The sequence below is a fragment of the Trachemys scripta genome, chromosome 1, assembly GCF_013100865.1.
Source record: "Trachemys scripta elegans isolate TJP31775 chromosome 1, CAS_Tse_1.0, whole genome shotgun sequence".
NCBI classification, from domain to species: domain Eukaryota; kingdom Metazoa; phylum Chordata; order Testudines; family Emydidae; genus Trachemys; species Trachemys scripta.
Genome location: NC_048298.1, coordinates 112,850,617 through 112,865,952, shown reverse-complemented (window position 1 = coordinate 112,865,952; position 15,336 = coordinate 112,850,617). Strand labels below are relative to the sequence as shown.

The 15,336-nt window shown below is 43.1% G+C and overlaps 1 protein-coding gene across 1 annotated transcript in view; it reads right to left on the bottom strand.

Annotated features, from left to right (window-relative positions):
* Positions 1–15,336, bottom strand: part of PIK3C2G (phosphatidylinositol-4-phosphate 3-kinase catalytic subunit type 2 gamma) — a 372,244-nt gene that overhangs the window by 54,010 nt on the left and 302,898 nt on the right. The window contains exon 30 of the mRNA XM_034782026.1: positions 9,866–9,974. Within this exon, the coding sequence (XP_034637917.1) occupies positions 9,866–9,974 (109 nt within the window). The remainder of the gene's footprint in view (positions 1–9,865; positions 9,975–15,336) is intronic.

Sequence of the window (15,336 nt, the reverse complement as noted above, 5' to 3'; positions counted from 1 at the left end):
TACATGAAAAGTGAAAATTCAAGAGCGCCACCCACTTCAGACCCTCATTATTTCCATCACATTAGAGAGACGCCATGAAATGAACGCTGGAGCCATTTTCTGATTTCACTTGCATTGGTAAATCCAGGGTAGCTCCAGTGACATCACTGGGTTATTTTGGATTTACGCCACTATGTACATGAGGGGAGAATTTGGCCCTGGAGGTTATACAACCTTCCGCTATAGTTATGAGGGATTTCTTTGCTCAAGTAAAAGAAAGATGTGGAAATAATTAAAAATACAGGTATGTCCCTTTTCAATCTTAATTACTTTGATATTGCAAAGCATTAGTTAGACGAGCAAAAGGTGCAAAATTATCGGGCTGTTTCTCATTTATACTAAGGTTTTAAAGTGGGTACTTATGTAATTTACAGCCATTTCAATTGACACCCACTGTAAAGCATCTCTACATTACCAGAGTGGTGTAAAAAGACTTCAGTATAAGTGAAAATCAGGCCCTGTATGTTTCAGTGTGCTAGAATCACATCTGATATTAGCAGTACAATTTCAATGAAATCAATGGACTTTTATGTGCTTACACTAATACTGAATTTGGCCCAATGTTTTTAGAAGTATCTTGTGGATAAGTAAAAACAATTGCACACAGGAAAACAAACGAACAAACTTCACCTTCCCCACAGCTAAGGTAGTGTAGTTTTGCTAATTGAGCTTTCTATGAATTTTTCGAAAACCCAACCCATCTGCCCCCCAAAACAAACCAAAAACCTTTATGCATGAACTCAATGGGACAAATCAGGTATGTTTAATTAAACACACACATTTTGGCAGGATAGGAACCGAATCTAAAATCTGTGAACTGCATGAGCACACTGTAAATCCAATATATGGAAACCAAAATAAACACCACATATTTTTTAAACAAGAGATGAGAAAATAATCCGTGCCCAGCTGAGTAAGTTTATGAATTCTAAACAGCCAACCCTCACACACACTCAGGTACATAGATTGCTAGTTTCCTATTTATACAAAATATTGAGGACTGATAAATTAACATGACTTTATATTCAGTTCCATAATTGAAGTTAGGCTTTTTGTAGGCCAGGGCCAGCTGCAACTTCTCCCTTCAAACTACGCAGAAAAAAATCACCTCAGTCAACAACTGACATGTTGCTGCTTGACACAGGACCCAAGAGCTGACTCAATTAATGGTCCCTTAATTGGGTTTTGACTCCTTAGGGAGTGGACAGTCTCCCACAGCATGGCATTAAAACGATGAGCCACTGTGACAGCCCTAATTTATGTTATATATTATGGCTTTTGGATTGTTATGGACCTGCAACTTCCATTTAGCCCATCACTCAGCTAGAGTTAGCAGCGGGCATAAAAAATAAAGGCTGTCTGTGAATGTCATAGATTTGATTTATACTGAGATAATGTGCAATTTTGTTGTTCCCATGTTTCAAACCTTCAGTTTATTGTGTTTTGATGTTTCAACTAGTTTCTGGATTGCTCTCCCACAGTAAGACACCACTTGGCTGCTGTCATTTAATAAGGCAAAACTGCATGAGTCCAAATATTTCTGAACATGTTCTCACGTTTATCCATGATTAATGACCCAGTATATGCAACTAACCAGCCAACCAGGATATAATTGGTGCAAAATTACAATACAGAGGAAGGATGTGTAGGGAAATTATATAGAGTCCCAAGGGTCTTCAGCCCAGCTGGGGACTCCTGAAGGTGGCTTGCCCTCTCCCCAAGGCTCTCAGCACCTCTGTCCTCTCCTTAATTTGGAGAGGAGGGGTGGAAGGGAGGTTTATGCCCTTCTTCAACAAGGTGCTTGGTAGGGGAGCCCAGGCCCCCTCACTCCACCTGGCTCCAGCCCAGGATCCTATGAGAGACAACAATATCAAGTGCCCTAGAGTGCCTTGAGGCGGCCTCCCTTTCCTACCATTCACCTCTCCCCAAACGTTCAAACTCTAAGGCCTTGTCTACACTACGAGAGTAGTTCGATTTTACTTAAATCGAATATTTGGAATCGATATTGCAAAGTCGAACGTGTGTGTCCACACTAAGGACAGTAATTCGACTTTGTGAGTCCACACTAACGGGGAAAGCGTCGACATTGGAAGCGGTGCACTGTGGGCAGCTATCCCACAGTTCCCGCAGTCCCCGCTGCCCATTGGAATTCTGGGTCGAGCCACCAATGCCTTCTGGGTAAAAAAATGTGTCGAGGGTGCTTTTGGGTAACTGTCGTCATCCATCCATCACTCACTCCCGCCCTCCCTCCCTCCCTGAAAGCGCCGGCGGGAAATCATTTCGCGCACTTTTCAAGTCATTGACAGCGCGGACGCCACAGCACTGTGAGCATGGAGCCCGCTGCAACCATCGCTGCAGTTGTGGCCGCTCTCAACGCCTCGCAGCTTATCATACAGGTTGCCCTGAGGCAGATGCAGAAAAGTCAGGCGAGGAGGCTACGTCAACGCGGTGATGGCCTGAAGTGTGAGAGTAGCACAGACCTCTCAGAAAGCAGGGGACCCAGCGCCGAGGTGATCACGGTGGCAATGGGTCATGTTGATGCCGTGGAACGGCGATTCTGGGCACGGGAAACAAGCACTGAGTGGTGGGACCGCATAGTGCTGCAGGTCTGGGATGAATCACAGTGGCTGCGAAACTTCCGCATGCGGAAGGGAACTTTCCTTGAACTTTGTGAGTTGCTGTCCCCTGCCCTGAAGCGCAATGACACCCGGATGCGACCAGCCCTGACTGTCCAGAAGCGAGTGGCCATAGCCCTCTGGAAGCTTGCAACGCCAGACAGCTACCGGTCAGTCGCGAGCCAGTTTGGGGTGGGCAAATCTACCGTGGGGGTTGTTGTGATGCAAGTAGCCAAGGCAATCGTTGATGTACTGCTGCCAAAGGTAGTGACCCTGGGAAACGTGGAGGCGATCATAGATGGCTTCGCAGCGATGGGATTCCCAAACTGCGGTGGGGCCATAGATGGAACTCACATCCCTATCCTGGCACCGGACCACCAGGCCAGCCAGTACATTAACAGAAAGGGCTACTTTTCCATGGTGCTGCAAGCACTGGTGGACCACAGGGGACGTTTTACCAACATCTACGTGGGATGGCCGGGCAAGGTTCATGACGCTCGTGTTTTCAGGAACTCTGGTCTGTTTAGACGGCTGCAGCAAGGTATTTACTTCCCGGACCACAAAATAACTGTTGGGGATGTGCAGATGCCTATAGTCATCCTCGGGGACCCAGCCTACCCGCTAATGCCCTGGCTCATGAAGCCCTATACAGGTGCCCTGGACACTGAAAAAGAACTCTTCAACTACCGGCTGAGCAAGTGCAGAATGGTGGTGGAGTGTGCTTTTGGACGTCTCAAGGGGAGATGGAGAAGCTTGATGACTCGCTGTGATCTCAGCGAAACCAATATCCCCATTGTTATAGCAGCTTGCTGTGTGCTCCACAATCTCTGTGAGAGCAAGGGGGAGACCTTTATGGCGGGGTGGGAGGTTGAGGAAATTAGCCTGGCTGCTGATTACTCACAGCCAGACAGCCGGGCGATTAGAAGAGACCAGCGGGAAGCGCTGTGCATCCGGGAGGCTTTGAAAGCAAAGTTCCTGAGTGAGCAGGGTAACCTGTGACTTTCTAATTTTGTGTACAGAGAAGCCTTCACCCCACTTCCAACACACGTTTCAAAATAAAAATAGTTCTACTTTGTTAAAGCACACCGTTTTCTGTAATACTGTTTTCGCGGGAATTTTTTAAAACTGGGACGCAGACTGTGGTGCGGAGCGGGTGTAGTGTAGTCGCGCGAATGCAGCTTCTAAACTGAAGGACTGACAGGCTCCGGTGCGGTGGGATGGTTCTTTCAACGGAGCCTGTCACCCCTCCTGATAGGGACTGTGTGTATGGGGGTACTATGTGACTTTGTGGCGGGGGGGGACGCTTACAGATCCCCTGCTGTGTGGCTCTGTGATCCTGCCTAAGGACCGCCGCTTCAGATCTCTAACTGCCCTCCCGTGCCACAAAGTCACAGAGCAACCCACCTCCCACCACATAACATGAAAAGAACCTCCCAGACTAACCAGGGTAAGTAGTCACTGCATCACTGCACTATGTATGTGCCCTGCTGCTGTGCCTGCCCCCGACTATGTACCCTGCCAAAGGTGACTGTCCTGTCCAATTACCAACCCCCTTTCCCCCCCTCCTCCAAAAGAACATGATGGAAACAGTAGTTAACAGAAACATATTTTTTATTAACAACTACACAGGGGACTGGGAAGTGAAACTTGGACGGGGGCTTGTGTCAGGCGGGAAGGAAAGAACTTGTCAAACTTTGGGGACTGAGAGCCTTCTGCTGCTCGAGCTCTCTGCAGGGGTGCAGTGAGAGTTAGCAGGGACTCTGCCGCCTCTCCTTCTGTGCACTTTGGGTGAAGGGAGTATGGGACTTGGTGGCGGGGGAGGGCGGTTAGAGATGGACTGCAGCGGGGCTCTGTCCTCCTGCCTCCGTTCCTGCAGAACATCCACAAGGCGCCGGAGCGTGTCCGTTTGCTCCCTCAGTAGTCCAAGCAGGGTTTGAGTCGCCTGCTGGTCTTCCTGACGCCACCTCTCCTCCCGATCCATGTTGGCTTGGTGCATTTGGGACAAGTTCTCCCGCCACTGGGTCTGCTGTGCTGCCTGTGCTCTGGAGCAGGCTATAAGCTCGGAGAACATGTCCTCCCGTGTCCTCTTCTTCTTATGCCTAATCCTCCCTAGCCTCTGGGAGTGTGATGACAGGCTAGGTTGTGAGACAGTCGCAGATGGGGCTGTGGGAATGGGAAAAAGGGAGTGAATTCCTCAGAAAGATAAATGTAGTTGTGAACAAAGAACATAGTCTTTCTCTGTGAACAGGACCATGCACAGCACCTATCACATGCGCACTCAGCACAAGGTCGAATTCTCGGCCTTCGCATTCACTGTCTGTGGTTTTGCAGAGCACTTTTGAGAACCCTGTCAGGACAACGGAATTTCTGTTGCAGGCAGACATGGTAAGCCGTAGATTCGTGGCAGCTTAAAACTTTAATATTAGCAATGGCCTCATTTCACATTGAAATCAATGTCGGTCCCTGCTGCCAGCAATCCGGCAAGCAGGAAGTTTGCTCCTGTCCCACACCCTCGCGGCTGTCCCCGGGAACGATCCCTTTCGGCTGACCCTTTCCCGCCTCCACCGCGTGGCTGCAAACCAGCCAACACTAATAACATTCCCCTACCTCATTCAAAGCAGGTCTTCATGAGCGACATCACCCTCATGAGGATCTCTGAGAGCGACAGACAGAGAATGCTCCGGGAAAGCCTCCAAAGACCAGGGCCGTATGCCGCCATGCTGTGCCAAGCAATGATTCCGGAGTACTTGCTAGTCTCGTGGCGCGGCAACGTGTCCTACTACGGAGGACCCAATAAGGCCGCTCTCCCCAAGAACCTAATGCAGCGGATTTCAAATTACCTGCAGGAGAGCTTCCTTGAGATGTCCCAGGAGGATTTCTGCTCCATCCCCGGACATATAGACCGCATCTTACTGTAGCTGCAGTAGCAGGGACTACACAGTAGAGCGGCTTGGGCAGGACAATCATGCAAAACCGGACATTGCTAGATTTTTTTGAAATACTTGCACTGCCCATGACTGAACCGTTAAGTTATTCAAAGTAATCATGAGAAACCCATTTTTTACATTGTTAATAATCATGTTCTGTTACAAATAAATGTTTAGATGTTTACAACACTTACTGGATGATCCTTCACCAGATTCTGTGTCCGGGGTAACGGCTGGGGAGGGTTGGTAGGGGATCTCTGTAAGGGTGATGAAGAGATCCTGGCTGTCGGGGAAATCAGCGTTGTGAGCGCTGTCGACTGCCTCGTCCTCCTCATCTCCTTCCTCATCTTCCCCGTCCGCTAACATGTCCGAGGATCCGGCCGTGGACACTATCCCATCCTCAGAGTCCACAGTCAGTGGTGGGGTAGTGGTGGCGGCCGCACCGAGGATGGAATGCAGTGCCTCGTAGAAACGGGATGTCTGGGGATGGGATCCGGAGCGTCCGTTTGCCTCTTTGGTCTTCTGGTAGCCTTGCCTCAGCTCCTTGATTTTCACGCGGCACTGCGTTACATCCCGGCTGTATCCTCTCTCTGCCATGTCTTTAGAGATCTTCTCATAGATCTTTGCATTCCGTCTTTTGGATCGCAGCTCGGAAAGCACGGACTCATCGCCCCACACAGCGATGAGATCCAAGACTTCCCGATCAGTCCATGCTGGGGCCCTCTTTCTATTCTGAGCTTGCACTGCCATCAGTGCTGGAGAGCTCTGCATCGTTGCCAGTGCTGCTGAGCTCGCCACGATGTCCAGACAGGAAATGAGATTCAAACTGGCCAGACAGGAAAAGGAATTCAAATTCAAATTTTCCCGGGGCTTTTCCTGTGTGGCTGGTCAGAGCATCCGAGCTCGTACTGCTGTCCAGAGCGTCAACAGAGTGGTGCACTGTGGGATAGCTCCCGGAGCTATTAACGTCGATTTCCATCCACACCTAGCCTAATTCGACATGGCCATGTCGAATTTAGCGCTACTCCCCTCGTCGGGGAGGAGTACAGAAGTCGAATTAAAGAGACCTCTATGTCGAACTAAATACCTTCGCGGTGTGGACGGGTGCAGGGTTAATTCGATGTAACGGCGCTAACTTCGACATAAACGCCTAGTGTAGACCAGGCCTAACATAAGACAGCAAAACAACACAAAACAACAAAAATTTGAACTTCAGCCCAGCTGGGATCAGATGCTAACCCCTTCCTTGCAGTGAGGGCTTCTGCGGCACCCTTGATCAGGAGCTCTCAGGGTAGGTATGCTGGCCCTCCCATCTGAACTTTCTGGCTCCCTTTTAAACTCCTCTTCCAGTCGGATCAGGCTCTGCAGGTGTAGGGGAGTGCTGTCATCTGGGCCAAGAACTGCTCCTTAACCCCTTCAAGTCTAGTGTGGGGTTTATAGACCCTGTCACAGTATGTGAATATACTGTATATTCCCTCCCCCTGCCATGTTAAAACATTTAACAGAAAAGGCCAGTCTTAAACATAACACTGTTTCAGTAATAGGCACTTAGTCTGAAAGGTCTGAAAAGCATGAACTCACATGAGTCAGTGAGATAGCTGAGTGGAGTCCAATTCTCTTTAATTCTAGATTTTTTAGTTACATAATGATAAGTCTGAGTTTGCAGTACCTCCTGCAAAAGCAGAACAAGAGTTTTCACAGTTGCACAAGGTGACAATTTATGTCTAGGCAATCAAGATAATCAGTTTAGAAATGGTAGACAGAGGTATTTATAATTAAAATCTCTTCCACTTTTTGGGTCTCCACAGCCTTAGCCCATGCCCTAGGTCTCAACCTGGCTAAAACACAATTCAGTAGGACAAAAATTGTCCAGTCAATAGATGTAAAAGACAAAGAGTTTCATTCTATAGGCATCTGCACTTTCAAGACACACCAAACATTTATTCTTCACAAACTCCTTAATTATTTATTACTACACATTTTTACTAATGCATAATAAAAATACAAGTAACTTTTGAACAGAGCACCATCATTAGATATGGCTTAGACTAGGCTTTCTAGTCGCATGAAAAAAAGGACAGATTTGACTGGAAAGTTGTCTGAGATGAGAAGACAGACAGACGCAAGTAAGTACAATCATTTTTTATCAAGAAAATCTCCTAACAAATACTTTCTGCTTGGAACTTAACCAAACATCCACTCTGAGGAAAGGGAAAGTTGATACTATTTAAAAAACATGGGTCTCTCAGCCATTAATATAAAGAAAATTACCCACTGAACCAGTCTCCTTGATCTAAATATGTTGGTATGTTCAGAATATCTAACATCCCCCGGCAGGAGAGCTACATTAAAGTAAAACATCCCAATTCAGTGGTTTTGGAACACCAGTGACTATATAAAGATGATCACTAGAATTACTGGTTAGACACATAATGGGTAGGAAGATAATATACAGTAACATTTTACAGATGAAAACTATCCACCTATTATTCCTTCCATTAATATGGGCCACTGAGTCTTGTACTCCATTAACTACAGCACATATTCTATTGTTAAAGATTAGTTTCTCTCTCATTTTAATAGTTGTCCCTAAACTCTCATCTCCTTGGCTCACAGCTCTTGTCTGCACTGGAACTGAACTCTGTGTATCAGCTGAACCACTGGTAAATGGTAAATTGTGCATCCACACTAACCATGTTTGTGCAGTTTAAGTTTTGTCCTCTATCCACAAGAGCACTGTTCTAAACAGTTTAATTTACAGTGTCCTCTGGGTACCTACCCTGCAATTCCCACTCAGCTCCCAGCAGCAGTGCATTCTGGGAGCTGACTCAAGGCCACTAGTGCTCTGTGGGTTGGTAATGGGAGGATTAGATAAATTATTAAACAAGATGAGAGGCAATGTGTTCTAACTGGCTATTAGACCATTTCTGGGGGGGGGGAGGGGGTTGTGTGCAGACACAAAGGATTTTACAAATATTCAGAGGCGATGTGTGTGTGTGTGTGAGGGCATGCAGCTGCTTGGCTTGTACTACGCATGCTCACTAACATCTGCTGAAGCCGCTGCCCTCACTCTGCCCTTCCCCCCCTCACCGCCACTATTGGCAGGTACAGATCATCTCTGCAAATATTCAAGTGGCTTCTACCAGTTTAATTTCCCGAGTGTAGACTATATTATAGTTTTTGCACTATAGTGCCTGGTCCAAATTGAAAGCTAGTCTATCTGAGGTAGGCCTAGAGCACAATTAAGACACAGAGACTTTCACTTCTAAGTCACTAGCCTGAAACATCCTAAGATCACTAATGACCAAAAAGAGCTCATGTGAAAAACTGGTGGTCTTAGTCCCATTGCATTGTAGGGCAGGGACTATACATCACATAAAAGCTATCCCAAAAACTCTGAATTTTTACTGACAATCTCAGTAGAGAGGCCAAGGACGGAACTGACCTGGAGTCTGAAGTCTCCTCTCCAAGCCTGAGTGTTGCTTTATCATGTGGATGTTAGCTATCTTTGGAAATCTACTGACAGTTCCTGTCTACTGCTGATCTCCAATCCAGGATTATGCATTATTATTAAAAAGAAAACAAGCTCTGATTGTTATTTCACCTGGCTAATTTCCCTTTCTTCTTACATTTCTACTGTGTGAGCACAGCTGCATAAATTATTGTGCCGGGTGAGTTTTCCTGTCCAGCAAAAATTTTCAAGATTTAAAAAAAATTGTCCATTCCAAATCAGATGAAAAGTCAAAATCTCAAAATTTTTGTGACCCTAAAATCAGAAACATATTTCTGTTAGATAATTTCAGTGTTTCATTTTGATAGTTTTGAAACATTCTGTTTTGATTTTGACCTTTTAAAATTCTTTTTTTTCTATTAACTTAAATTTTTAAATGAAAAGTCATTTTGAACCAAAAAAACAGAAACTTTTTTTTAGAAAATGTTGAAATGGGATGTTTTCACAATTTCAAAACTCCCCCCCCAAAAAATAATTCTGAAATCAGGAAATTGTTGCAACTAATCCAAAAAGATTTGGTTTCCCTGAATCACCATTTTTGATGGAAAACATTCTGTCAAAAAATTCCCAGCCAGCTCTAATAAATTATTTTTCAATCGCTTTGTTGTCTGTGGGTGGTTAGTCCTGTTAAATTACACCATTGTTCTGCCTCAGAAATGGTGTGGCAGTGTCTGGAGTTGTCATTTTATATAGGCTGTAGACAGCCTTGGGATTTGTTTGGCAGAAAGGTGCTAAAAACAATATAAGCTATTATATGGAAAATGATCACGTACATTAGACAGGTTGCTGGATCCATTCAATAACTGCTTCACATAGAGATTTAAGTCTTTCATTCTTTTGTGTTCAAGATCTGTAAAAGGTAAATGCCACCAGTGCGGAAACCTGAAACAGAGAACATGTACCCGTTTTATTTCTCCTGCAAATTGTTTCTTCTGAAAAAATATTATATTGTTTACTCTGTGTTACATAAGAACAGCAGGACATCTTTAAGATTTTGTTTTAATTATTATTTTTATTTAAGGAGAGGGACTGTGGTCCAGAGGGTGGGGCACTAGAATTGGACTCTGGAGACCGAGGTTCTGTTAATGACTTCTTGTGTGACCTTCAGCAAGATGCTTCAGCTTTGTGTCTCTCTTTCCCATGCCATCCTTTGTCTGTTGATTTCATTGAAAAGGCCAGATTTTTAAAGGTATTTAGGGCACCTAATAGGCACCTATTTGCATCTTTAGATGCTTATATACCTTTAAAAGTCTGGCTCTAAGTGCTTCAGGGAAAGGACTGTCTTTGTGACTGTACAGTGCCTAGCACTGATGTCAGCTGATGGCTCTAGGCCTACTGTAATAAAATACTACTATTTCTAATAATAATGAATGACAAAAAAGTATTAACGAAATCTTGCAGCCTCTCATCAGTAGCTTTGCTTCCTGCCTTGTCTCCAACCCCCATCTCTTCTGTCTATTTAGATTGTAAGCTCTTCAAAAAAGGTTTTCGTCTCATATAATGTCTTTGTACAGGGCCTATCACAATGGATCCCTGATCCCCACTGTGGCCTGTAGGTGCTACCATAAAACAAGTAGTATATGAAAACACAATAGATAATAATGCTCTTTGATTGGATTTTATTAATATTAATTTTACTTTGGTTTAATAATTAAAAAACAATCTGGTAATTTTCTACGTTGTGATCCTGTGCAAACTTCAAATTGTATAGCTATTGAAGATACCTAATATTTTAAATATTTTTTTCACTTATGTGTAGGGTGACCAGATAGCAAGTGTGAAAAATCAGGACAGGGGATGGGGGGTAATAGGAGCCCATATTAAAAAAAAAAAAGCCCCAAATATCAGGACTGTCCCTATAAAATCGGGACAGCTGGTCACCCTACTTAAGTGTATTATAAAAGCTACATTTAAATCATTACATTCCTCTCCCTTCTTTACAGGCAAAGCATGGCTCGATCAGCCAGAAGGTTAGCTTTCTAACAGTGCACCTTATTGCATTACATTAACCTTGAACTGGAAGGACTATTTCTCTCTCAAGATGAGGGAGTGTATTGTGCGTCTCAGAAGAGCTATCTGGTCTAAATTGCATGTGAAGGTTTTGAGATATGGATTACTAATATTAAGATGAGATTGTTAAACTAATATTATGCTTTGTATCCTCTCGTCTACACGATTTACAACAGTGGACGTTTCAATTTGATTGTATTAAATTTCTCATCACCACTCCAGGCATTTAACAATGACTCATTTACATTCTCCTTTTTCCAGTATAACCCTGTTTATCCTCTCAGGAGACACCTGATGAGTAGAGAGCCAGCCAGCAGTCCAACACCGTGAAATGACACTTGGACAGACTTTTGAGAGCCTGCTGGTCAGATCCTTACTTTGAACAGGCTGTACCCAATTCCAGAGCTCAACGAAAAGCCGCCACTAGCTTTTAAAAGGCCAGCCAGATTACAACACATTGAGTTGTAGTTTGCAGCTGTACAGAGAAACACTGGCTAGCTCTGCAGACCAGCTGGTTGTAAAAGTCTATGCAGGCAAATGACATTCTCATCTAGTGAAAAACTGAATGACTTGAGTAAGTTAAACCTAATTACATCTCTATGTAACGATTGCTAGATTTTTCAAAAGGTTTGTTTGCTACAGAAGGTCATTATATGAAGGATACATTGATTAAGTTGATATTGAAAGCCTATTGTAGATATTGCAACTAGCAGTAAAACACTTTTTCAAAGACTGAGAGACTTTACAGATGGAAGCTTATTGATGGATAGATCTCACAATCTTCGTAAGTGCTTTGTCCAGCCTAGTTTAAAATGTGCCTGTTAAGGAGCTTTTTCTCACTTCCTGCAAGCATCTAGTTTACAGTCCATATATCCAATTATCACAGCCTACATTTTTATTTGTTTAAGTAAAGTTCTCCCTTGAACATATACATTTGAGGAAGGGGAAAAATGAAAAAAAATCATTGATTTGATTTCAGGATAGTTCTTAATGATATGAAATATCCTGAAGCAATTTCTGCCTCATAAAACACTTCTGCACAAAATTCAAGTAAGCGATCTGTCTGCTGTTAGTAGGTGAAGAACTAAAGAGACAGTGGCAAAATAATGTACTTCCACCATTTTGGTTATAATTATTTGTATTATAGTAGCATATAGAGGTCCCAACCAAGATCAAGACTCTACTGTGCGAGGCATTGTAATAGACAAGATGGACAAAGAGTGGGAGGTAAAGTGACTTGCCCAAGGTCACACAGCATATCAACAGCATAGATAAGAACAGAAGCCATGTTTCCTGACATCCAGTTCAATACTCTTTCCCCAAAACCCAGAGGCCACATTGAGGCCGCAGGAATGCAGCTGTAACTCTCATTGACTTTAACTGAATGGCTGAGGGAGGAGGCAAGGCAAGAATTAATGGTCATGGTTTTCAAACCTCAAGTAAAGCATAGGGGTAGCCTTGTAACCTCCTTGGTGTTCAGTCTTTCTTTAAAATACCTTGCTTTTGTTGAATTGTGTGTAGAGCTGAAACTAAAATCCCAGGTCTGAATCCACTTGAGGTTGACGAAAATTTGGATCTGAACTTTGGAGCTGACCTCCAGCTTTCTAATAGGCAAATAAACAAAAACTGCAGACCTGAACACCCTGGAACTTCACGGAAATTCAGATCTGCTTCCAAACTTTGTGGCTAAGTGACATCTTTGTTTTATAAAATATGTGGTTTTGTGTGCAAACTGCCTTTTTTGTCATCCTTGTTAAAAAAAAAATTAAAATCCTCTGTAGATAAAGTGACAGAATATAAGTGCTTCTTTGGAAGTGCTGTGGTCTGACTTACAAATAGGGGTTGCAGAACATGTTTAAACACTAAAGGAATGATTTTCAGAGATGCCGAGAACTCACCTCCCGTTAATCATCATTCATTATTCACTGGTGTAGCAAGTACTCAGCGCATCTGAAAATCAGGCCTAGGCTGTATTTTTTCTTCCATACAATCTATTAATCATCATCTTGGAAATCTGGACCTACACCATTTTTAGTGTTCGTAACAATATTCATGGGAAAATTCTTTTCAAAGTTAAAAATCAGTCATTTTGTTTTTTAATCATACAGCTTCAAACTGATATTGTAGGTACATGTAGGTACATGTTTCCTTCCTCTGAAACATATGGCACTGGCCAGTGCTGGAGGTGTGCACCACATAGACAGACTAATGTTCTGATCTGGTATAGCAGTTCCAATGATAAGACCATAGTAAGGAGATAATTTGTCTTTTTATTTATTAAAATCAAAGCTGGAATACACAAAGATCCTCAAACTGGAAAACATCCGTTTTTAAAAATGCTGTTTAACTTAAAAGAACATTTTAAAGAAAAATTGTCAAGAGAATTCACTCCTGGGACAAGACCATGTGGTGACAAGTTATTGCTGGGACTGAATTTTGATAGCAAAGTTATGTAGCTCTTAAACAGGTTTAGAATGAGGCATTGACTTTTTGAGGTTTGTGGAAAACACATCCTGGTAATTTAAAAGCCTTGCAAGCACTTTTAAAATTCTATTTTAAAAATGTTTTACATGAATAATAGCTACTAATATTTTAAAAAGTCACATTACAGATTTGGATAGATTTATATAATTTTAAAAACTCCTTTTCCCCCTTTCAAATGTCTGTGCTCATGAAGAACACTGATAGAAATAGCTGCTTTTTGCAATTTTATTTTATAATTCAATAGTTAGAACTATGAATGGGGTCAAATGGAAACCCTGATTCAAACACCCTTGAACTTTGGAGATATTCAGATCCCAATTAGAATATTGCAACTAGCCTTCAAATTATAATCTGCCAATCAAAACTCCAGATCTGAGTAATGAGAAACTAAGGAATCTGAATCTTTCCTTCACCTTTCTCTAGAATTAACCTGTTTCACATTTTGGGGGAAGACAGAATTTGGATATAAAATTTGTGGTTGTTGCCCATCCCCAGTCAAAACCATGACGACTTTGGCCCATTTACTTCAGTTCAAACACCGGAGACTTTTGTATTTTTCAAGCCCATCTGAGTCTGAGTTTGCCAGTATTTAGGATCAAATAAACTACTCATTTGTGTGGTCAAATATTTGCTTTTCCTTCAGCTGACATTGAAGAGAGAAGGGAATTCTATTGGATGGGCTAGCATGACTGATAAAGGAATGACTGCTTTGCTTTCAGTGGTGTCAATATTGGTGAGTAACGATATATGTGATGTTACTGACATGTCCAGAATCCATGGTCATGGTAAAGGACACACTTTTCCACACAGCACATAATTAATATGTGGAATTCATTGGCAACAGGAAGTCATTGAGGGCAAGAACTTAGTGAGATTCCAAACAAGATTGGACATGTATACAGATATTAAGAATACCCAGAATTATCATAATACAATTTTTGGAAGAGATGTTGAACTTCATGCTTCAGGGCTCAAGGCATTCTCTGTTAGAGGCTAGGAGGAGACCTAATGTGGGGGGTGAGGAGGGAGATAATCCCTCAGCTATCTGCTTCAGGGTTGTTACACAACTGGCCACTGTCAGGAACAGGATACTGGATTAGACTGATCTTGATCTGACCCAGCATGTAAACACCTGTGTTGCTATAATAGAGTATTTTTGCTAACAATTTTGCACAGTAGCTGATGTAAAGAAAGCTGATTTAAGGCCCAATCGTGCCCCCAGTGAAGTCATTGACAATTCTATCCTTCACTTAAGAAAGAAAAAAAAAAAAATCAGGCCCTAACTCCTCCTCTATTCCCCCATGCACATGCATTCTCCAAAAAGAAAAACTCAGCCATTTGTTGCTAAATCATCCCACTTCCAGAAATAAATCTGCCTTGAAAATATACCTCTACCCCGATATAACACGACCTGATATAACACGAATTTGGATATAACGCAGTAAAGCAGTGCTCCCGGGGGATGGGGAGGCGCACTCCGGTGGATCAAAGCAAGTTCAATATAACGCAGTAAGATTTTTTGGCTCCCCAGGACAGCATTATACCGAGGTAGAGGTGTAATGGGTGAAAAAAGTATACATCACATGTGGCTGTGGATAACTAGAATATAGCAAAGTTAGGCTGCCACAACAGACTATGATCAATTTTCCCTAGATTCTATGACAGACATGAAAGCTTCGAGTGCCTTCTAGGCAGAATTTGTGTTGCTAGCAAATATAACAACCACATATTCTTCACATTTTTGCTTGTA